The following is a 24,078-nucleotide window of genomic DNA, read 5'->3' on the forward strand; positions in this document are numbered from 1 at the left end:
TAACAGTTATATTAGGTGGGACCTATTATGTTTTTTCCACTTTTCTGACCTATAAATGTAGTTAGAATGTTGTATTCTCATGTTAAACGATAATGAGGTTTGCGTATTTGGAAGTGAGCCCTGAAAGAAGTTTGGGATGGCTCAAAACACTTGGTTTCAAAAGGCGTGGTAAAACTGCCCCTTTGTGATGTCACAATATATAAATTCTCTGCCCTCCCCCAAGCTGTACTTCTCTGTTTACTTCTGCTTTATTTATGCTCAGGCAGAAGTTATTGTATTTGGTCATTCACATTTGTTTTGACGGGTAACAAATGTAAAATTTTTCTGTGCTGGTTATTGTGTGTAGCTGCTCTACAGGAGTCCAGCTCGATACAAAGGGTCGAAAAATGAGCATAATAGGTCCCTTTAAGTCAAATCAACAAATCAAAATTACACAAATCAAAAGTCAAAGTCCTCACCAGGACTTTGTGCTGTGTCTGTGTTATCAGGACCCGGTATTGGGACCCGACGAGTCGGCGTGAGGGGGTCAGCTTGCGTCTTCTTCAGGGCAACTGAAGAGGGTTTAGGTGAAACGGGCGGCTTCAGAGACTTCCTGGCCTCCATCCACTCACAGCTCTCCCTGCTGTTCTCCGTCCTATCAGAAGCCTCGGATACAGGCCTCCGCCTCAGCACCACACCGCCATTCTGCTGCCAGCTACTATCTGCTTGGCTGCCGGAAGAGTCTGATTGTTTATTGCTTATTTGGGCAACAGCTTCTGATTGTTCAGCAGTGCGTGGCCTCCTGCGTAAGGTGTCTGAACCAGTTGTCATGGTAACAACGGTGGAAGGCATGTTTGCAGGAATTTCGTCTGTTGGTAAAGGACGAGGTTTCCTTCGGAGTGTCGCTGAGCTGTCTGAGACCTCTGAAGCGGAATTGACCACAGTGGAACGGGGTCGGGGCTCTGGGCGTTGTTGGGCTGGTTTTTGCGGTGCCTGATCGCCGTCTGGTCCACTGATCGTCCTGCGTCGGTTCAGAATATCGTCATCTTCTGATCCAAGACCACCTGAACCAGCCTGGCGACGAAGTGTGGGGGGGCTGACCTGGAGAAAACATGACAAGCATTAACAAAGGAAATGTTGACAGATTACAAAGACACACATACCTGCAGGTAGTTGGTGCTGCTTCCCAGATTCCTGGGCAAGGTTTTTGCACCACTCACAATGGATGTTTCCAGCATGGCGGCGAGGCTTCGCACACTCCCAGAAGCCCCCTCTGATCTTTCCAGGCCTGCTGACTCCTGAGCTCTTAAAGCTGATCCTAGGCTGCCACAGTCGCTGGCTCTCCGCTCTCGAAAAGTTGGCAGTCCAAGAAGCCCCTCCACTTGACCTTCCCCCTCACCATCACCCCCAGTAATGGAAGAACAGGACCGCTTCGGTGGCGTCGGGGGCCGACCTTTCCGCCGGGGCCGCAGCGTGACAGAAGACTGGCTGCGGTTAACGGTGACATCATTGGCAGCGGCGGTACGTGTGGAACTGCTGCGGCAGACGGTGGCGTATCGTGAGTCTGTTTCTGGTCCAGTCAGACTGTGAGTTCTCCGTCGCTCCTCCTCCTCGCTGGGGAGGCGCAGCGTCGTTACATGTGAATCCGTTGCTGCCTGCTGGGTGGAAGGTCGCGGTCGAGCTCTGGGGGAGGCCTGCTGGTTTCGAGTGTGCGTGGGGGTTTGCGGTGGAGTTTGCGTTGGTGTGTGAGGAGGAGTTTGTGAATGAGAGATACTTGGACGGGGTTTTGCCAATGGGCTCGGGCCGCCATCCCGCTGTTTTTTTGCCTCTGTGCGTGGCTCAGATCCGCTGCTGCCAGCTGGGCTTGATGGAGGTGTGGATGGACTCTGAAGAGCCTCAGGGACACTTGCTCCTCTTTGTAAGTCCTTCAGTCTCTTCACGCCTAACATTAGCTTCTTCTGGTGGCCTGCAAGGAGCAAAGAGACCGGCCCCACACATTTACTAACTGGCATATCAAATCTACAAGCATTGTTCCGATCATTTGAATAACTACAGTATGAATTTGCAGTTAAGCAGTCCCAATTTGTTAAGGGGCAGATAACAGCCTCTGACTTCATGACCCCCAAGTAGTATCTGAAAGTTGAGGTTACATGTGACAGAAAAATCCCAAGTTGGATTTTGGAAAATGCCATACAGATGTTAGAGGGGGCTACACGGTCTCCAAGTGGTTAGCATGTAGGGCACACAGTCAGGAGATCGGGAAGACGTGGGTTTGATTTGCCGCTTGGGCATCCATGTGGAATTTTCATGTTCTCCCCATACATGTTAAATTGTCCATAGCTATGAATGTGAGTGTTGTTGTTTGTCTACGTATGTGTGCCTTGCCATTGGCTGGGACCAGTACCCCGCCTCTCGCCAAAAGGACAGGATAGTGAGGATAAGCGGCATAGAAAATGGATGGATGTGTGAGGAAAACGGCTTATTACCATAATTTCCAGGTTCAATTCCCCAAATGGCATGGAGGTACTTAGGTTAAGAAAAAAGCCTATAACCAAAAGATGCATTCTCTGCATTCACAGATAAGGTGAATGCAGTTGAATACCTCGTCTTAAGTACACCAAAGTATTGTAGGATGCAGTTTTCTGCAAAAACGATTGCCATAAATATGTGTCGGTTTTTGTACACTGTCCTACCTAACAAACTAGTCTGTTCGCCTAGGCATTGGTGGCTCAACTTCTGTAAAGACTGGAAACGGGTTCTTGTAGAATTGGGACATCATAGACAGATTGTAGCCAGATGTTATGTGTGTTTGGTTTATTTGTTCATAGCAAACACACAGAAGAGTGAATAACTCTGTATCAATCTCCTTTTTTCCTCTTAATAACCACTGTGTGACCTGCACTGGTGAGGCATTCACACATGCCGTATTGCCGAGTGTTAACAAATGAGCTTTCAGACAGTCTGTCTTCAAAAACTTGCAAGTGCCCCAACTTTTAGAAAGAAGGCAAGAAAGATGATAGCTATTGTAATTTAAAAGTTGGGAACGGTTTAAGGGAGACACATTACAGAAAGTGAGACGGTCCAGTGTGCGGAAATCGATGTTCCACTGTACATGACAATAAATAGAAAATGTAATGGTAAACAAGCACAGGTTTCTTATCACATCATTTATTAATGACACACCAGTTCCTTACCTAGTTTAGTAATGCCGATCTCTTGAAGATCCTCAAGGCTAATGTCAGAGATGAAGTCAATATTTTCATAACCGTTCTGCACCAGAACCTGGTAATACTGACTGAGACCCAGGTGAGAGAGAAAATCTGCCAGATTGGCCTACAAAAAAACACACACACACACACACACACAATGAAATGTCTAAAGGCTATTTTTCCACATGGATGCAAAAATTCAGTTTAGTAATAGAATTAATTAGTGGTGTGTGTGTGAATCAGTTTATGCGTGCACATCTGTCAAAACTCGACATAATCCCGTTTAGTTCTACTTAGTGTAGTACACTTGAGAACCTTACAGGCTTTTGGTCTGGCAGCCAGTCTGTGGAGGGCAGCTTGCTGATCTCTGACATTAACTTCTTCCGATGTCCAGGCTTCATGACCCCAATCGCCGTCATGTCCTTAATTGCAAAACACACTTAAGTCCATCGGAAAGGTACTAGTTTGAAATGTAAACAACACTATCACGCATATATTTGAAATGTATCCATAACATGCGCACACCTAGAGGAATATTACGCTTTTGACAATCTCTGGTGCATATACAGTGGTGCACTCAGAACATGAAGACTCAATATGATACTCAAGCTGATTTGACTGCTTTGCTGAGCGGAGCCTTAACAAACAAAATAGGCATGGTGTGAGGAGGTCAGGGGTCTTGACCTTACCTCGTGTGTCATGCAGCTCACAGTCTCTAGATCGTATCCAGCGGTGAGGAAGTGGGTGGTGTAGAACTGCAGCTGAAACTCACCCAGCCACGCCACTACTGCCTGCTTCTAGAACACAGAACACAACATGGTACATGGAACACAACATGTGACCGCCAAACTCTAGAAGAGAGGAAAGAGCACTCTATTGGCTGCTTCTAGAGCAGGGGTGTCAAAAATGCGGCCCACGGGCCACTAGTTTGAGGCCCCCCCCTTGATATGAAAGTTTAATGTTAGTGCGGCCCTCGCAAGTATCATGTACCCAGAAAAAATTATTACGTTTGATTAATGTTCATGTTAAAGGTTAAATAACTCTTAATAGTTATCCTCCCTATCCGTGTGGAAGTGGTAAGTTTTTGGCTATTTAAGTTTAAAGGAAATAACTTGAAGGCTACCGTTTAGGTCGCTAGCTCTCTAGTTTGCGAGTTAGCATGTGTCTGAAAAAAATAATTTGTCTACCCACCAACTATATGTGTTTTTTTAAGTTTTTATTATTTGCCGTTTTATTATTATTATAAGTTTTATTACAATATTACAAGTTGGCACTTGTTAATATTGGGCCTGGCTCAGTATCTTCCAAAAGTATATGACTGGGATGAGGTCAATTTCTTCCACATAAAACTCCATAGAAGACACATTGCAAACAGAAGTTTCAAGGAGACCACACATAGCTTAGCTTCACACATTGCATGGTGAGGCTGGCAGATAATTAATGTGGCAGCATGAGGGATAAATTGGGAGGTTGGGGGCCACAAGACACTGACAGACATCTCCATCTGTCTGTCACAGTCCCTGTCTCTGTGGTGACTGGGGAGACTGTTGTAGTATGAGCAGCCTCATGTAAAACCATGCTAGCTGACCACACCTACCTACTACTTTAACACCAACACCTTGACACAATATAACAAAAACTCACTTTTCCATCATCCTCTTCTGCTTTGCGCTCAAAGGGCCGTTCATGAACAGTGGAGGTGGAAGAGCCTTGAAGCCCAGGTGAGGTCATTTGAAAAGAGAATAGACAAAATATAAGTTGAGGACATACATTAAGACATGACATACTATATTTACTGAAGTATTGGTCTCTACTCTGCTCCTCAAATGAACACCATTTTAGTTAGATTTAAGTTAGATCTCTAGCATCTGACACAGAGTGGTGGTGTTGTCAGCCCCATGGCAATTAATGCATCACTCCATTAACTATTACTGAATTAAAATACAGAATCTGGACAATAGAACCAATCTATAGTATTCACTTGAAATATGTTATTGCACAACCACGACTGCTGACTCGTCGCAATAAACAGTCAGTTTTTATAAAGTGCTGCTTTTAAATGGACGCTACAATTGTCTTAATGCTGCTGGAGTCTAATTCAAACAGACAGACGGCCTTTAGTGAGCCAAATGATGACAAATGTTATCCACATCACTGTGAACTATTTTAGAGCGTCTCCTATTTTATGTGAAGTGTTTTGATCCTTTTGAACTGCAGCATTTAATTACATCATATCTCCATCGATGGAATCACCAGTGTGATCAAAAAAGACTGAATATTGGTGTAAAAAAAACATAGGATAAGATAGCAATACTAGGAAATACCGTGTCCATTTATTTGCGGAGATTTGTGCTCTTACTTGCTGACTGCTCAATGGACTGTGACTGCTCCAGGAGATGCTCCTTGGCTTTTACCGACTGGGACAGGACGGTGGCGAGGAGCTAAATAACACAAGATTAAACAAACACACTCAAAGGCACAATCAAGCAGGCACTCAAAAAGAACCATGTATTCCTCAGTGTATTTGACATACAAATATCAGGAACTGTATAATGCAGTGCAGTTATACGCCACTACCAACGACAACCACAATAATGGTTCCCAGTCAATCACAGGGCAGATATAGACCATCTCTGAGTAGGGACTGAAACCACGCTGCCTGAATGCAAGACAGGCAAATTAAACCACGAGAGCAGTGATTCTCAATCAACGTGCCACAGCACATTACTATGCCATAACAGACCATTAGGTGTGCCACAATAAGTTATCCAATTCACTTAATTGGTCCAGTTATTTTTTTACTACACATAATGTATTGTAATTCTCAGACTGCCACATATAATGAGCGGCAGAACAATTAAATGCTCTTCCACTCAATGGCAGAAAGTATGTAATTAACCTGTGTAGCACACTGCTTATTTCAAATTTGTCATATTGCAAGTTTATCCATGTTAAGTGAGAATGAATAATGTACTGATTCATAAAGAGTTGATACAGAAAATTCCAAGGTTGAAGTGGACCTTGAATGTCTCAGCATTCCTTTGGGGCAGATGTCAATGTACAGTTACAGCCAATCAGTAACAAGTTAGTTAATAATTATTAACCAATCGGGTTCCTATTGGGGTGGGGCGGGCCTAACACGAAGAGGGAAAAGTGACGACGACAAGCTAGAGTGAAGAGATCGACACGGAGCGCTTGAAGATATTTAGTGCAGTTAATAACTTAAAGTTGAACTAATTTAGTTACCGGTGGATGTCGGGGTTGTGGCCCTCCCTGAACAACGTGAGTTATGTATGCAACATTGTCATTGTATTGTAGAAGCAGTAGCAGTATAGTATGTCAACTGTGTTAGCAGATTAGCGGTTGCCTCGTTCGGCGGGAGAGCGGCGTAAATCTGTGGGGGAGGGCTTTTCTTACAAGTTTCTGAGTGAGTATAACAGAAAGTACAAATATAAACAGTGCTGTAAGATAGGACATTTATAAGGTTTAATTCTGTTGGTAGTCTGCTTCGACGTGGGCCATCTCCGCACTCGGGACCACACGAGGACGTCCGCCATTGCTCGGCTAAGTGCTGTCAGAGGATTTGAAAGAAACTACGTCGTTGGAGGAACAGTGAGTAATCAAAGTTGCCTTGTGGATTATAAGATTATAAGAGCTCCAACAGAGCGCCAACCTATGCTACCACAACGTGAACCTTAAAACCTTTTAGTATGTTAAACTTGTATAAGGACTTGTCTGTCCTAGTTTCAGGCGATTTTGTTGGTACCTGTGAATATAATGGGCTATTAAGACTTGATTACTGACGTGTGCATGGTAGTTGAAGCTCACGGTAACAGTACACAGCTATTTATTCAGCTGTCCTGGCCTCTCTGCATCCTAGGTTGCCATACACCCGTGGGGGTAAGTGCATGTATATACCAGTGTTTTATATTTTAGTAGCTCTCACCAATTCACCTCCCATGCAATATTGTCCATCAGGTGTCAGTGTGTATGACAATTGAATTGAGTAAGTGGGCTACACTTGTGTATATACTGTATACTTTTAGTGACATTCTTGTTTGGTGTGTCGTAAGACTTAATGTAAAACGATAAAGGTTGGGAAACACTGCAACCAAAGTTAACTTTGATATCATTGTGAGGGCAGCTCTCGTACTGGATCCCATTAAAACATGCATTTAAACAAATAACATTACACATCACAGACTTGCATACATGACAAAAATAAATCAGTGTTTTTAACCTTGACCCCTTCAGCTTGTGCGTTCAGACCCGGGGCATTAAGGCCATGTGTGTTAACACCCGGCGTGGGTGCTGGGTGTGGACTGGGTGCCGGTGTCGTCAGCACATGCGTGTTACCCGAGCCCTGCAGGCTGCTTGACGACCGAACGCTACCAAGGCTGCCCACGCTGCCACTGCGTTCGCTCCCTAAAGACACAACCGCACATTCAGCATGCATGATGCATGTTTTTTTGCACTTAACTGCACAGTGACGACCACACACACATGCTCACTTTACCTGTAAGCGGTTTGCGTAGCACCCAGATGTCCTCGCTGGTGCTGCTCTGCTGGCCCAAAGTGGGCGAGCCTTGAGGACTCAACTCTGCAGTCCGAGAACCTGTCACACATGCAAAAATACACACACTTCTAACCACCACCACAACTTGGGCTTGACTATACCTGAAATGACTAAAGACATTGCTGTTGAGTTCACTGTGACAAACATCATTTGTCAGTAGTTTTTTGGTACTTCCGCACAATCAAATGAGAGCCAGTGCACTCAGATTTGATTCAGTGTCTGTTTATGTTTATTATCGCAGTTGAGGTTTCCGGTGGTGTACATCTGCACTGAATCATACTGCACACTACTGTTTGTAATACAGTATCTTATTTACCTTATTAGGTTACATGAAAAGTACAACTAATCAATACATAGCCAAAGTAATACTTATTTTTAATAGCCTTGGACTTTTGCAGGGTTACTTAATGATGTGGCCAGTGAGTGTCAATAAAGAGGAAAGCTGTGCAAGCTATAGTCATTTAAAATCTTGATTGACTTTATCGTGACAATAGTCCCACAAAGTCATGCAAACAGTTCTGTTTCAAAACAGAAGATTAATGTTATTTTTTTCATCCTCAAAAAAGGATAATCCTTTGACAAAATCCACATTTGGTTGTTGAGATATTAAAACTGTTTCTGCAAAACATTCTTGGCACAGCCTCAGCAGCAAAACAAAATGTACTTTTGGCAGATGTTTCAGCAACAAATATCACAAAACATTGGCAAATACGGTTTAATAATACAGTACAATACTGTTACTTCCTAGTACAATGTGCTTTATTGCAACTTACATTAACAAATAGTAGTCTGTGATGGTGTGTTTTGTTTACTACAAAGAATACATCTTAAAGGTTACTAAAAAGTGTACTACTGTATGTACCTGTCTGACTTTGCGGCTCCTGAGAAGTGGAGAGAGGAGGAGCAGGAGGAGGAGTATTTGACAGAGGCGGAGGAGTGGAGAGAGAAGGTGGAGAGATGGGAAGCGGAACGTACCCGAACGAGGAGAAGCGAGGGAGTGACTGTGCGTTGGGATGAGGGGGAGGGGAGGGTAGATGAAGGGGCAGCACTTTGGATGGAGGGTATGAGTGTCCGTTGACCGAGGCAATGGGACATGGGTTTGGCCTGCGTAGCAGCAGGGTGTGGCACTGCTGGGAGGGAGAATGGCCTGGACTCGAGCCAGGAGGTGGAGGAGGGTGCAAAAGAGATGCAAAACAACAACAACACAACAACTCATCAGTCAAAATAAAAACTATCAAAACAGAAAGAATTATTCAGAAGAGAAAGTATGAGAAAATAACACATCCACAGGGAATATACTCATATAAGGTCAAATGTAACAATAATACCAATGTAGCAGTAAAGCAAAGTGTTGCTGTCCAATAAAAATCATTTATCTCCATTTGTTTGGAGAGTAAAATGTTATTATAATAGGGTGCATGCTTTTCATTGGACGGCCACAAAAGCAACACATGGACATGCAACACATGCATATATAGCAGGCACCTGCATCACAAGGCTCCCCTCAATGTAACCATTCTAGGCATGGGACCTTCTCATGACATTTAATTTAACATGCAATGGAAATACAGAGAACTATTGTCTCGGAGAATAATTAGTTTTCTGGTTAGCGTACAGTTTATGGACATAGTCTTGGTTGGTGTACAATATGGTGCTTGTCGTGTTATGAATACACTGCATTAGAGCAACTGTATTCTTAATATATTTTTCTCACAAAACACAATCACAACCCGAAGTCAATTGCTCATAACCGAGGAATGTTGGCCACACAGTTAGATCTAGAAGATCTGGGTTCAAATCTATGTAATTGTCCAGGAATTAATGTGAGTGTGCATGGTTGTTTACTCCATGTTTCCTGTAATTGGCTGGCGAACAGTCCAAATTCGACAGCATCTTTTTCATGAAATTTTCATGAAATTCAATAGCGTTTCTCACTTTATTGATCAAAATGCTGGCACTTGCAACTTTTTTGGCTTCATTTTGGGTTACTGAGATGAGAAACACTATTGAATTCAAGAAATAACTCATGGCAAACCATGTCCATGTGGTATCTCGCTGGCACGTCATGTCTTTGGAAAACAGTCACGTCAAGAATCACATCTTCACTTCTGAAGGTAAAAGTAACTGTAAATGTTCATTTATCCATCTCATACATTACTTTCATGGACCTGTATGCATTTCAACCTGTTTTCTGCATGTAAAATTAAGTCTTTTGTGTTAAAATGTTTGGCTTTCAGGATCAAATTAATTGGATTTACATTATTTCTTATGGTAAAAGCTGATTCTGTTAGCATCCGTTTTGGTTGGAGTTGGACCTTTTGGAAGAAATGAATGACGCTAACCAATGTTCCACTGCACTGTACAAGAACTATGCAGTTAGACTACTGTCTCTTTAATGTTGACAACTACAATAATGAAGTTATTGTTGAAATTGATAATTCTATGATAACTGAGCATTATTCTCTCTGACAGGCACTCAGCTCTTGTATTGGTTATCATTATATTGTGAGTATGTACCTTAGTATATGCAACAACAGTATATGTGAGATAGGAGTCAGTAAAAGGTTGGCTTTGTGATACGGGCCCCTGCGCATCTTGCAGTTTCACTAGACAGACAGTATATTATATCTGGACAACATGGCTCCATTTACATTCACCTTTTACAGTAACAAATATCCCAGATTTGCTACATTGACTGGAGAAATTGATGAACCAAACCACCCCAAGCCAATAGGGGGTGATCAAGAGCTAATGGATTGCCTTGTTGACATTAGATGTTGTCCAGTCTCAATATACCGTCCAGGATTGATTGACTGGGTAGGATGATATCATAGGAAAAATAGAAATAGGGAAGAGGATGATGGGTTGAAGTGGGGGTGGGGGTGGGGGGGGCTAAACCCGTAATTCACAATGAATGAATGAATGGGTTTCCTAAAATGGCCAATGATGCTGCAGCTGTCTGCAACTAATGATCAGCTATAGCTACATAAGGCTGCTGTGCACACGCACGTACACACAGCTGTGGTGTGGGTGGTTACCTGCCCTCTTGATGACTTCCACCATGTTAGAGGGGAAGTAGCCCACACGGTCATTTCCTGTACGGTTATCATGAATGCAGCCCTTCCATCGGCCATCTGAGTGCTGCTCCAAAACCTGTCAACATACAATTAACACATTTAACGTCTACATTGGATATCAGATTATGGAAATTTGCCATCTCTGGTTGGCATTGGCACAGACTCCCCTCAACTAGTATAGAATGCAATTATAAATGTGCTTTTGTATTGATTTCTTGAAGCAGAGACATGAAGTGAATTGCTGTTTACCGTGGATAGGGAATTGGAAACTCACTGTACCGTAATAATGTCTCCAGCTTTGATATTGAGGCTGGTGAGGTCATAGTTGTTGCAGTAATCCTTCAGTGCCCGCACCTGCATAGCAGCTGATGCGTCTGCAAGACACAGGTAAAGCTGAGCAGAGTGAATGCACTCATAAAAGCAAGATACCCTCCACCATGAGTATTTGTCTATAAAAACATCCCTGTTCATACATTTACATGTGTATGCCAAAGCCATGATGGTATGATGGTGCTAGAAACCCTAAAAGTGAGTCAGAAACCTAAAGTAAGTCATTTCCTCCAAAAGCATAGCGATAACAATGGTGAGCTGAGGGATTAGCGTGACAAAGTGAATTTCCTGATATAATAGCTTTATTTTTAAACCCGTTTGGGGTTTATTTCTTTTATTATAAACTCACCTCTCAATAGTTGTTTAATCTCCCTGCTGGCCTGAGTGGTGGTGAACTGGTTAACAATGTCCAGCGCAGTTTGACTCAAAGTGTTCCTCACTCCTGCACTGATGCCACTCTGAGTGAAGAAGGGCGTGAAGATAAGATTGAAGCTTGATATAGCTTGCTTGTGTTACAATAAAAGCATTTTACATGAAAGTCACATGCAGTATTTAATGTTGTCTTTCTGCCCAGTTGGTTACGTCTTACTGTGGAAGTTAAGGAGCAGTAGCAACTTTGTGCACTTGTAGCACTCCTATGCAAGTGTAACAAACCCTGTAGTAAGCCTGTGTACACGCATACAGCCTTGTTTACCCTTGACAATCATATGCAAGCCTCTGTACATGAAGCTATTTTATGTTTTTCTGAAAATGTGGGGAGGGAGTGGCAAGAGCAGCACACCACTCGCACGGTTGGGCAAGTTGTAAGTACGAGGCCCACATGCCACTTCTGGCTGTGAGCGTTTGAATGCACGTTGAATGTGTGGCAGTTTATTACGACTTCATAAAGGGTTTATTTCAGCAACAGGCAGAGAGACAATGACGGAAATGTGTCTGCTCACGCAACAGTAATTATTGCAGGTTAATGTGGCTCAAAGCCCCTCAACCACCATTACCCGCCCACGCCAACAAGTCAAAAGGACTTCTTGTATTTTGCTCATAGAGCAGACGCCACGGACCATGGGTCATTTGTCATTGCATCACTGCAGAAATTAAATAAACAAAAAACTGCCAAAATGGTAAAAATAGAGCAAAAGGCACAGAGAAAAGGCTGAAACTTTGATGGCAACAACCCATAATAACACAAAGGTTTCTATTTTTCCAAGTGTTTAATACAGTAAATAACTTTTTTAATTTACTTCAAAAACATTTCTACAAAATAAATATCTAATTTATAGTAAATTTAGTCTAGTCTAATAAATTGTAGAGCAATAATTACATTATTTAAATAAAATCTAGTTATCTAGCAAGCCTGTCTAAGTTGAGGATTTATAAATGCACCGCCATCAAGATAATGGAATGTCATTTAGTCTTAGCAAAGTAATGATTATTTCTCTCCTTTTCCATGAAATAGTTCCAGTCTGGGGTGGATATATTCATCTACAAAAGCACCATCATGTAGTCCATCAGACCCAAGAAAATACACTTTGTTCTTGAACCAAGCAAAAATGTCTTATCCAATTATTTGATTAATGGAAGGGATATTCAGTAGAATACTTGATTACTAAAATATTCAATAGCTGCAGCCCTATATAGTAGAAGGTTGTTACAGTCTCACTTGCACTTCAGTGAGTCACTGCAGCTTCACCCTCTCGCTGAGAAGGCTGACACAATGCTCTGTAATGACTTTTCCGGCTAATGCCCCCCCCCTCCCCGAACTCACTCCAAATCATCTCTCGAGCATGACAAATATTGGCCGGACTGACGAGTTTGCATGAAAGTCTCTCTACGCTCAAGTTGTTTTCTACTCACACTTACTGGCGTGCAACACAGACAAGTGAAAAGAGGTGGACATAATACTGCATAAAGACAAGGGCTAAAGTATGATAGCGGCAGGAAGGCTCTGCACAATTCAATAATTCCACTTAACATTTTGGGTCTATGAGTGTGTTTCAATGAGAAGAACAGCAAAATGGATTCCGTCATCAGGAAACAGACACCCCAAATGGTGAGTGTGCAACGACAGACCCCAACCACCCTCAATCATGGCCATGTTGGCTCCATAGTGGAAGAGGATGGACTACAATTACTACAAGAAGTGTTTCACAATTATAAAGGAGAGAAGAAGAGGACATTGCCATCGTCGGGTTGGGTAAGTGTACGACAGTAAAAGATTTGGGACAGCACTCGACTGTCAAAATGTGTGCAGTCTGGAACCTCGAAAAGTCGTTAATATTATGGTTAAAACTGGAACACTGGAAGCAGCATCAAAAACAGGTACTTCATGTAAGTACACTGTACCAAGATAAACAGACTTACTTCAAGCAGGAGGCGCACTACCTCTGTTTTCCCACAGAGGGCAGCTTGGTGTAAAGCTGTACCAGACTCAGACTGTCTGTTGATGTCAATACCAGCCTGTATCAGCAACCTACAAATGTTTAAGCACAAAACAAAGAATATTAGGTATGGTGGCATGAAACAAGCTTAAATGTGATTTAAAAACAATAACAAAAACACACCTTATAACATCAATGTGACCATTCTTGGCGGCAAGATGGAGAGGTGACACGCCATTGGGGTCAGATGGTTTTGGCTCCAGCATGGCTGCACACATATTACTACTGAGCAGGAGCTGAACCACCTAACAGAGATATACACTTTGAGCTACTTTAAAATACAGTTGACAGTTCATTCCAAAATTGCACTTAATTGACTCAGAAATGTGGTTAATGTGATAGTTGTACATGAGCTTTTCAAATTAAGCTTCAAGTGTGCCATTCTACTAATTCAACATTGTAAAATTTAATTGAATATCACTGTTTCTTAATCTTTTAATGCTGCATCAGAGCTGTCATGCTGCCAAAAAAGGCTATGGGTTTGTTTTGGAGGGCTCATTGATAATCCTAGTCACAATGTTGATACTTATTAGCAACATGAGAGACAAACAGTACTATGATGCAATGCAAACTACAACCATAATTATAAACATTGTTCAATTAATACACAGTATCTCTCAGGAAACAGTAAATAATTTTAGTAAAGGCAGAATTTTTGATAGTTTTTGTGATGGATCTCTGTGCAGGTGTACCTAATGTTATGGTTGCTAAGTGCATTATTATAGTTTGGTATTAAAAAACATTATTCATATTCGTTTACAGAAACAATACAACACAAAATGTTTATGTGTGAAAACATGCACATTGTATGACTCACTGTGACACGTCCAAATTCACAAGCCAGGTCCAGTGGAGTTTTTCCTGCTGAGTCTGAGATACACGTATTGGACTGATGTTGCAGCAGCATCTCAGACTGCAAACACACAGCATGTAAATGTCTCACTTGTCAAAAAACACAATCCATGTTTGCATGATCAGGCACAGATACACACTCATCTAAAAAAAAAAATAAAAATAGCAACAGTGTTACCCCGTCATAGTGTCCATGCTGAGATGACAGGTGGAGCGGGATCTGTCCTTCATCCGACTGTCCGTTGACAGATGAGCCTGCTTTCAGCAGCATTTTCATTGGTTCAGTTTTCCCCTGCCAGGCGGCGTAATGTAGAGGACGCATGCCTATACAACCAAAAGTGACACATAAGCACATGACATAAGATGCATACAGAAAAATAGCAGACATATCGGAAGCCTTTTCCAGCTGATTTTGGGCAGGATACAACCTATAGTCATGGCCAAAAGCTTTGGGAATGACACTAATTTTCACACATTCTGCTGTCTCAGTTTTTATGAGGGCAATTTGCATACACTCCAGAATGTTATGAAAAGTGACAAGATGAATGGCATTTAATTACAAAATCCGTGTTTGTCATGACAATGAACTTAATTCCCCCAAAATATTTATGCTCTATTTCAGCTCTGCCACAAAAGGACCAGCTAACATAATAAATACAGTTGTCCCTTGTGGTTATTGTGGTTAATTGGTTAGAGACCTGACCGGAATAACTGAATTTTCACAAAGTAGGATTTAATATTAAAGGGTACCTATTGTGCTCATTTTTCGGCTTCTGGTAGCTCATGAACTACTGACTGGAGACCCCTGAATTACCTTGTATGAACTCAAAGAGTGCTAACGTATGTCCACGTTTACTGAGTGCAGGCATAGTGTGTCCGACATTAAAGCACCTTTCCCGGCAAGTGCGCATGGCTTCTTCTGGGCAATCCTGTGATTTTCCCCATGTCTGTGGAATCACAGTGGTATTAGTATGTCCGACATGAATGCACCTATCCCAGCAAGAGCACATTGCTTTTTCTTTTAGCAACAGTTTGGCGGATATTTCAGCAGCCACAGATGATATGCGGCGACTGTCAGTGTTCCTCCTCCAGGAATCCCCTTCAAATTCTGCTTTGACCAACTCCATGACCCAGAGATCTCAAGTGTGTGGAGTGTCAATGCTCACATGACCCTTCGCAGACAAAGGCCAGTGTGGGTAAATTCTACCCAAGACAACAAACAAGATAAGACAACGGAGAACATTAGAACTTGACCCTGAAGAGTGGCGAGAACCAGGATACAACATTTATGTGAATAAAATTGTAATCATTCATTAAATAATTAATTCACTTTCTACCACTTATCTTCACGAGGGTCGCAGGGGTGCTGAAGCCTATCCCAGCTGCCTTCGGGCGAGAGGCGGGGTACACCCGGGTTTGGTTGTCAGCCAATCACAGGGCACATATAGACAAACGACCATTCACACTCTCATTCATGCCTATGGACAATTCAGAGTCAACAATTCATTCATTCATTTTCTACCGCTTTTCCTCATGAGGGTCGCGGGGGGCGCTGGAGCCTATCCCAGCTGTCTTTGGGCGTAAGGCGGGGTACACCCTGGACTGGTCGCCAGCCAATCACAGGGCACATATTGACAAACAACCATTCACACTCACATTCATACCTATGGACAATTTGGAGTCGCCAATTAACCTAGCATGTTTTTGGAATGTGGGAGGAAACCGGAGTACCCGAAGAAAACCCACGCATGCACGGGGAGAACATGCAAACTCCACACCGAGGGTGGGATTGAACCCTGGTCTCCTAGCTGTGAGGTCTGCGCGCTAACCCATAGACCACCGTGCCGCCGGAGTCACCAATTAACCAATTAAATTGTTTTTGGAATGTGGGAGGAAACCGGAGTACCCGGAGAACTAAAATTGTAATAATAATAATTAAAAAAATTACTAAGCAATTTGTAAAGGTAAATAACATACTCCAAAAATGTAAAAAAATAAAACTGAACAAATTTTGTCCAGGGGCGGCACGGCGGTCTAGTGGTTAGAGCGCAGTTAGGAGACCAGGGTTCAATTCCACCCTCGGCCATCTCTGTGTGGAGTTTGCATGTTCTCCCCGTACATGCGTGGGTTTTCTCTGGGTACTCCGGTTTCCTCCCACATTCCAAAAAAACATGCTAGGTTGATTGGCGACTGCAAATTGTCCATAGGTATGAATGTGAGTGTGAATGGTTGTTTGTCTATATGTGCCCTGTGATTGGCTGGCGACCAGTCCGGGGTGTATCCCGCCTCTTGCCCGAAGACAGCTGGGATAGGCTCCAGCACCCACGCGAACCTCGTGGGGAAAAAGCGGTAGAAAATGAATGAATGAATGATTATTTCTTATGGGAAAAATTTATTTGGTTACCGTCCGTTTTGGTTAGAGTTGGAACTTCTGTAATGGATTAATGACGCTAACCAAGGTTCCTCTATATTTAAACATGCATACAATAATGCACACATTTAAAACATATTTAAAATAAATAGTTACAAAAAGGTAAGTGATTCTGTATTGCAAGGTATACCAATAATTGATTGGTATATTCTTTCTTTCCAATTGATCGAGACACAGTTGCGAAAGCTAGCTAATATGAGGTTCTATTGTGCAGGGAATGTAAATCAATAATGAATGTATGTCATCATATTAATATAATATCTTTTTATAATGGGCACAAATGCAAACAAAGCTGGTCCAGGTACTGTTGTTGCAGAGGCTGAGCAGCTCGTTTCGTCAGACAGTGTTGACACACTTCTGTCAGAGAACACTGGATTGCTCTATAACTTCACACATTACTGCCAGTGTTCGGCAAAGTGGGCATGACAGTAGACACCGTTTTCTATCATTTGAATTTCAATTCCGCCCGCCAGGAGCATGTTGGCAGAGCTGATTGGATTCTTTCCAGTTCATTTTTTTTGGCAGGCACGAATCAACAGGGATGCCCAGTCACCTTATCTTGGCATCTTGTGTAACATTTATCTCCTGGCTGTGATGGTAGAAGTTTGTAGCTTGAATGAAAGTATCTGACAGAAGAACAGATGAGAAATTGGTTAAGGAGGCAGCGAAGGAGATTAATAAAATATGAACATTTGAAGGCTCCGATGTTGGGTAAAGTAATGAAAGCGGTACATATGGTTTCCTTGCAACCTCTCTGTGGTGAACTGCAGCTTGCATAAAGAGTTTGCATCCATTTAGAGACACACCAGGCATAACAGACTTGGAAAGACCTAGTTCTCTATCCTGGAGGATTTGCTTCTCCCATCTGCCCTGAGAGTTCTTTCTTCTCCTGCTCTGCCAGACTGGGATGGTGATATTAGGGGGGGTGTCTGTGCTGCTTTGGGTCCTCTTGGCTCTCAGCCTCGCTTCTGTTCTCTGTTTGCTGTGCACACAAATCTGTCACTTTTCACAAATATTATTTCTCTCCTCTGCAAGCTCACCTTGCCATTGCGTAACGGGCTTATTTTATTCTGTCCTTTTTGCCACAAATAAATGTTGGCAATTTTTTTATTGACTTTAATGAATTTATGGAAGTGTGAACAACCCAAACATACAAAAACTGAGGTAATGTTTCCCATAGGAAATAATATAAATCCAACAAATCCATTCCCAGAAATATTAACAAGAATAATTCCAGTTTTACATGCGGAAAACAATGTGAAATAATGAAAAATTATGAATGGGTGAAATTTATTGTTGATGCGTAATTCTCATAGCAAGATCGAATTCAAAAGTGTTTCTCACCTGGCACTGGCACAACTTTCTTTGGGCGCCATGGCGAGTTATTAAGTATTCACATGTAATATTCAATAAAAAAATTGCACAGTGAGTCAGTAACGTGTAGGGTGCTTTGTTTGGGAACTGGATTTCACAGAACGATACAGTACACGGCCTACTGTACAAAAACCGAGACAGTGCACAAAAACAAAGGCACATTTTTTTATGAAAACGGAATAATCCAAAAACTAGACCATATGAAACCAATGGTTTGAATGTGTTAGAAAATTGCTGAGACACGGAGGATGGGTGGTGTTAAATAAGATCTGCGTCTTCCCACACCTTTTTCGGACATGTTAAATTGTCTAACTGTAAACATGTGATGTTCCGTAATGTAACTTGACTCAAGTCCATTAGGTCCAGTGATGCATCGACAACCACTGAACAGCCAGCCAATGACAGTGTTAGAAGGCAGGACCGACTTACAGTAGTAATACAGGAGCAATGATGAAGTTCATAGAATGAGAGATTTTGAAATCCCAAAGTCCCATAGTCATAAAGGCTTAGCAAGGCCTTGCATTACAGCATTACCGCTGTAAAAAAAAGCAGCAGTTAAAGTTGTGGAGCAGATACACACGATAACCCGCACAGAAAGCTTTCTAGCTCTTCCAGAATCTGTACCTTTTCCAACTGTATTTCCTTGAATTTCCAAAACGGCCTGTTTTAATTTATTCCACGCACGGCCTGCCTCTGGGCACACCCACTGTGCTGTGATTCTCATAATTTGGATGATATTTCTAAAAAGAACACTGAAGGATACCTTGAACATAGTAAACAGTGTAATGTCATACACAGTATACATTAGTGCATTTATTTACCTTTATTGTCTTTAATATCCACAGCTGCTTGAGCATCCAGTAGCAGAGAGATCAGCTCCTTGTTGCCACTCAGAGCAGCATGATGTAGCGGTGACAACCTTGACACACAGATGAAATGTCAATTTTAAACACCAGTACTCACATATGTGTAATACCAGCATAACTTTGCTGAGATAATCTTTTGGGTAGAACAGCTCCACCCATCGGCTCAATATGAGAGACAGGAAGGGGGCAAATGACCTACTTCCATTAATAAGCAATCGCTCTGCCCTAGAGCCGAGCCTAGTACGCACTAGTACACACTACGCCCGCATGTGGGTGTGTGTGAGTGTCTAATGGATCCCGGTGAATATAAAGGCTGGGCCCTGGAGCCAAGTCCACCAATCATCAGTCATTAAACAAGAAATTATCTGATTCCAATCAACGTGTTAAAAAAATGGAGCCAAATGAAACAATGACAAACCAAGCATGTGCACATATAATTAACCTAAAAATAGTCCAGAATGAAGAGTTGCACATTTTAGGGAAGACTTTCGACTTTCCACTCCCTTATACTGTAGCTATGATTGACACTTATGATACTGTGATTGACTTTTTAGTGTTTGATTCCTTGAAGTAATTCAGGGTCTCTGAGTAGTCCCTCTGAATGTTTAGTGGAGGAATGAGCTTTAAGCAGCCCAGGCAGGCAAAAAGTGATTGTGTCTCTTCGGCTGATGAAATGGGTTTTGAAGGCCTGAAGGTGTGTACGAGTATGCATTATTGAGAATGGATGCAGCAGGGAAGTGCTCAATCAGTTTTATATGCAGGCAGCCCAGGAAACCTTCAGGTGCTGCAGAAGATGGAAACATCATTACAGACACAATATGCATGGGATATATGGATGAGCACTGACTATGTTTCATTGATGGCAACTATGGGGAAAGTTAACGATATATTAAATATTTTAATTAGATTTTATGGAGAATTTCTGTTTGAATGTTCTGGACTCCTGTTGCCCTGTCAAAAATAATGCTGCCTGGAGAAGATCTGCATGGATGCAGCTCAGCTTCCCATAACTGATGCCTTGTTGGCCTTCTTCAGACTGCATATGTGTACCTTTTGAGACTACATCAACAGTACGAACAAGAAAGAGAAATATGGAGTCGTGTCTGTGGGAATTATTGTCCATTTATCCGGAATATGTGTGAGGTCGGTTGTCGCTAATGTTGGACATCATATCTGTGCTAGCTCATCCCACAGGCGTTTGACGTACTTGAGGTCCTCACCAAACTCATCCATCCAGGTTTGATCACTAAGAAAAAGGCATGCTAGAACAGAAAAGGATCGTCCCTCAAAGATTTATTATGCAGTAGCTTAAAAGGTGATTTTCCCTACAATTGTGTAATATATTCATTCATTAATTTTCTATGCTGCTTATCCTTGGTATGGATCACAGTGTATGCTGTGTATGCTAACCTATATGTTTTTCGACTGTGGATCCACAAACATGATAATATGTTCTATATTATATTTCCCATTCACCTTAATTGGTCACGGGTCTGTAAAGGGCCATCACTGGGTCCGTATCTGGGACCAGCACTTCATTACCAATATCGAAAACAACCAACACGGATATTTACATCAGCTCTTCTCTCATACAAATTACATTACTTGACATTACATTACTTGCTTCTTTTACTGTGATACCACTGGACGTAGTTCTCAAAAAGAGACAAATACTGCAAGAATGTAAGTTATAGAAAAAATTCCATATGTTGTTACTTTAAAATAGTTATTTACAAAAATCATGACTATTCATACATGTCCTCCTGCTGTCAACACAACAATGCAATTGGGTAAGCTGCACATTTCTATGTGGCACAAACATCCACATAAGAACAAAGTAAAGTGCCAAGCATGAAACGTGGGACTAATACTAGATCTCCTGATTGCTATAAACTCTCAGGGAATTCAATCAATCCAACTGGACTGTCTAGTCTGACTGGTGGGTGTCCGAACCTACTGTAGTCTTTGAGGATGAATTGATGAAAGGCGAAATGTCTGCTGTGACAACCCGAACAGTTCAGCTGTGATGAATATTCACAAGCCTGTTGCTATGAACACACACTGTACTTTCAACAGGCCTGGTTCTGTTAAAAAAACAACAACTTTTGACTCAAAGAACGTTTCTAATAATGTTCTTACTAAAACTGAAGATGTTGGGGAATTGAGGGCCAAACAATATGACAACAATAATGCATTGCTCCTTACCCGTCTGCATCCTGGATGTTGACGTTCACCCGCTTGGTTGCTCCAAGGAGCTCTGAAAGACACGGAGGGGACATTATAGAAACAGTCCTATTTTAAACCGAATGTGGGAAAAAAGCTAAGGATTAATATATTCTCTACTTTACATATTCTTCTATTCCCTGCAGGTTTCCCGCATACTGCAGCACTTTCACGCCCTTGAGCGCTTCAAAACTACAATGGTCCCACCAGATGGGAGAGGAGCGAAGAGCAAGTGACCAAACACGCAAAAGTGTAATGTCACTGTCATGTTTAAAGGAGCCTGCAGAGTCACCACTAGTCAGAAAAAGGACACTATTTTGCGTTATTAGTGTCATTATTCATATCTTAATCATATCCATCAATCCACACTCCTCTTCTTGTTGTCTGATGCAGTCGATGACCGTGCACATTAATTCTGGTAACCTCATTGTGGCAAAGTCACAACTGCTGTAGTTAGTATATTTAAAAATGGTTTATGTTTTAGTATTTATGATAAAATCTCAAATGTTAATCGTCTTTTAAACACATCTTGGTCTGCTTAATGATTAGGAATATGTACGTTATTACACTGGCAGCAACTAACAGTGTAGCCTACTGCCTAAATTAGCTAATATAGATCTCAAACCAGGAAAATGTGAACATCTTACAATGTATTGTAAATGTATACTGTAAATTACATAGATAGAAACAACACATACCAGTGGAAAGTGGCTGAAGGGAGGTTAACCAGACTTGCAAATGTTACCACACCCGTACATTTACATTAAAAGTGTGAATCTTACAACAACCCACCATTCTTAGAGTAAATATAGCAACACTGAAAGTGAGGAATGGAGTGAGGTTCCTTGGACTTGCAAAGTGAGCACACAAATGCCTCAGCGGTTGAGGTTTACTTGAGTCAGAGCCGCCCATCCCTACATGCAGAACACACTCTGTGCATAGGGACCCACAATCCATGGGGGGACCACATGGTGTGGGCGCAAGTTCAATCCCAGTTTGGATCAGTTTGTTGATGATGTGGTTCCTGGGAATCTTATATTTATACCAAATATGTGCAGGCAACGGCTGCACGGCGGATGAGTGGTTAGCACGCAGGCCACACAGCTAGGAGACCCAAGTTTGATTTCACTCTCTAGCAACTCTGTGTGCGTACGTGGGTTTTCTCCGGGTACTCTGGTTTCCTCCCACATTCCAAAAACATGCTATGTTAATTGGCGACTCCGAATTGTCCATCGGTATGCATGTGAGTGTGAATGGTTGTTTGTCTATAAGTGCCCTGTGATTGGCTGGCAACCAGTCCAGGGAAGCAGTATAGAAAATGAATTAATTAATTTACAAATTGATTTACAAATTTGATTTTGGAAGAATAAGAAGTATATTTTTGCACGCAAAGACTTAACAAAATTTTGCCGATCATGTCCTCAAGTGAAAGTTGAAAAAAATAGATTTCAGTTTGGTCGTGAGTGTGGCAGATGTGGACTTATCTGTGGGAAAAGCACAGTGTGAGTGTGTGAGGTATTTGTGTATGTGTGACCTCTTATAGCTCTAATGTTTGGGTTCCTTTGCTGTTGATCATAGAGACGTGAGCATGCGTGCATGTGATAACCTTGATCTTTGAAAGCACATAAGAAGGATGAAGACACCAAAATGCAGGAAGGAGCATGCTGATGCAACACACACACACACACACTCTCTCTCTCTCTCTCTCTCTCTCTCTCCCTCTTTCTGCTTGTTTGGTTCTCTGCCTCTACTTTTTTTTTGTCAAACCCACATAATCCACCAGGCCATAATCTGTGGCTGTTCTGTAATCTGGTGAAAAGCTTCTCCCTCTCTCCGCATCCCTATCTGCACTTCATCCCTTCATCCTGCTCTCACACTCTAATTTCCCCTGTAATTTGCTAAAGAGTGCTAGCTGATTGGTGGTTGTGGCGCTCTGTTTACACCCGGCAGCTGACATGCATGCATGTGTGTGTGTGTTTGTGTGCACGTGTGCTGCCCCCCATTTCCATTGCACTTGGATTAAAATGAAGAAAAAAAGAGCCATCCCTTCCCCCCACTGGCAACCGAATCAATGAGTACAGATATCTGTGTCAGCCTCAGACTGTCAGTCAGTCACATGACCCCAGCAGCCAACACTATCCACCATGATGATCTATTTCTCAATAGGTTGTTCTCGTTACAACAAGTCAGGCGTGGAGCACTACACTCTATCCATGATGTATAATTAATCACACTGTTTGCAGTCAATAGAATCTCAGCATTACTTTGTCAAGGCAGATTTTTAAAAATACAGGTCTTGTGAAACTGTAGCTTCAATAATGTAATAAGTAATAATTTATGTTTTGCCTCATAATCATTACATTGTCTTTTCGAGGGTCGACTGGAGTTCACAGTTTTTATGGTAATTTTAGCTGTGACACTGCAACCGGGACTTGGTTACTATGGTAACCGCACAATGTGCCATTGCATATGCATCTCACATACGGTCAGTCGCTTGGCATGGATAGCTAAGTGTGATATTTCGACAAAACTCCGAATGTGTTAGGATGTACTAGAAGGTAATCAGCGTGAAATCAAGTTATTCCAGTTTAATTTGGTCTTCACGGACAGAACTTGTGAACTGCTGGCAGGCAACTTTTGGGGACAGACCCCCAAGACCCCGTAAAATACGAAGTGGATGGGTTTGTCTCCCGGGTTCTCATTATAAGGAATGTTCTCAAATCCTT

The 24,078-nt window shown here is 42.1% G+C and overlaps 1 protein-coding gene and 1 long non-coding RNA gene across 5 annotated transcripts in view; one reads left to right on the forward strand and one right to left on the reverse strand.

Annotated features, from left to right (window-relative positions):
• Nucleotides 1-24,078, reverse strand: part of si:dkeyp-9d4.3 (caskin-1) — a 31,484-nt gene that overhangs the window by 3,022 nt on the left and 4,384 nt on the right. The window contains exons 2-20 of one of the 4 annotated variants that reach the window (XM_058045925.1): nt 21,335-21,386; nt 19,085-19,182; nt 14,637-14,782; nt 14,424-14,519; nt 13,730-13,851; nt 13,530-13,638; nt 11,521-11,629; nt 11,121-11,215; nt 10,803-10,917; nt 8,627-8,911; nt 7,705-7,803; nt 7,429-7,613; nt 5,548-5,629; nt 4,833-4,897; nt 3,878-3,982; nt 3,509-3,610; nt 3,174-3,312; nt 1,143-1,945; nt 459-1,080 (exon numbers count right to left, since the gene is read on the reverse strand). In XM_058045925.1, coding sequence (XP_057901908.1) covers nt 459-1,080; nt 1,143-1,945; nt 3,174-3,312; nt 3,509-3,610; nt 3,878-3,982; nt 4,833-4,897; nt 5,548-5,629; nt 7,429-7,613; nt 7,705-7,803; nt 8,627-8,911; nt 10,803-10,917; nt 11,121-11,215; nt 11,521-11,629; nt 13,530-13,638; nt 13,730-13,851; nt 14,424-14,519; nt 14,637-14,782; nt 19,085-19,182; nt 21,335-21,386 — 3,429 coding nt within the window. Of the gene's footprint in view, nt 1-458; nt 1,081-1,142; nt 1,946-3,173; nt 3,313-3,508; nt 3,611-3,877; nt 3,986-4,832; nt 4,898-5,547; nt 5,630-7,428; nt 7,614-7,704; nt 7,811-8,626; nt 8,912-10,800; nt 10,918-11,120; nt 11,216-11,520; nt 11,630-13,529; nt 13,639-13,729; nt 13,852-14,423; nt 14,520-14,636; nt 14,783-19,084; nt 19,183-21,334; nt 21,387-24,078 lie in introns of all 4 variants that reach the window. The other 3 variants (XM_058045924.1, XM_058045926.1, XM_058045927.1) reach the window with 3 other exon arrangements.
• Nucleotides 6,322-7,433, forward strand: LOC131098161 (uncharacterized). Its single transcript, XR_009117045.1, has 3 exons — nt 6,322-6,470; nt 6,544-6,615; nt 6,691-7,433. It is a non-coding gene; the product is annotated as an uncharacterized LOC131098161 (long non-coding RNA).

The sequence above is a fragment of the Doryrhamphus excisus genome, chromosome 1 (genome assembly GCF_030265055.1).
Source record: "Doryrhamphus excisus isolate RoL2022-K1 chromosome 1, RoL_Dexc_1.0, whole genome shotgun sequence".
Lineage (NCBI taxonomy): Eukaryota > Metazoa > Chordata > Actinopteri > Syngnathiformes > Syngnathidae > Doryrhamphus > Doryrhamphus excisus.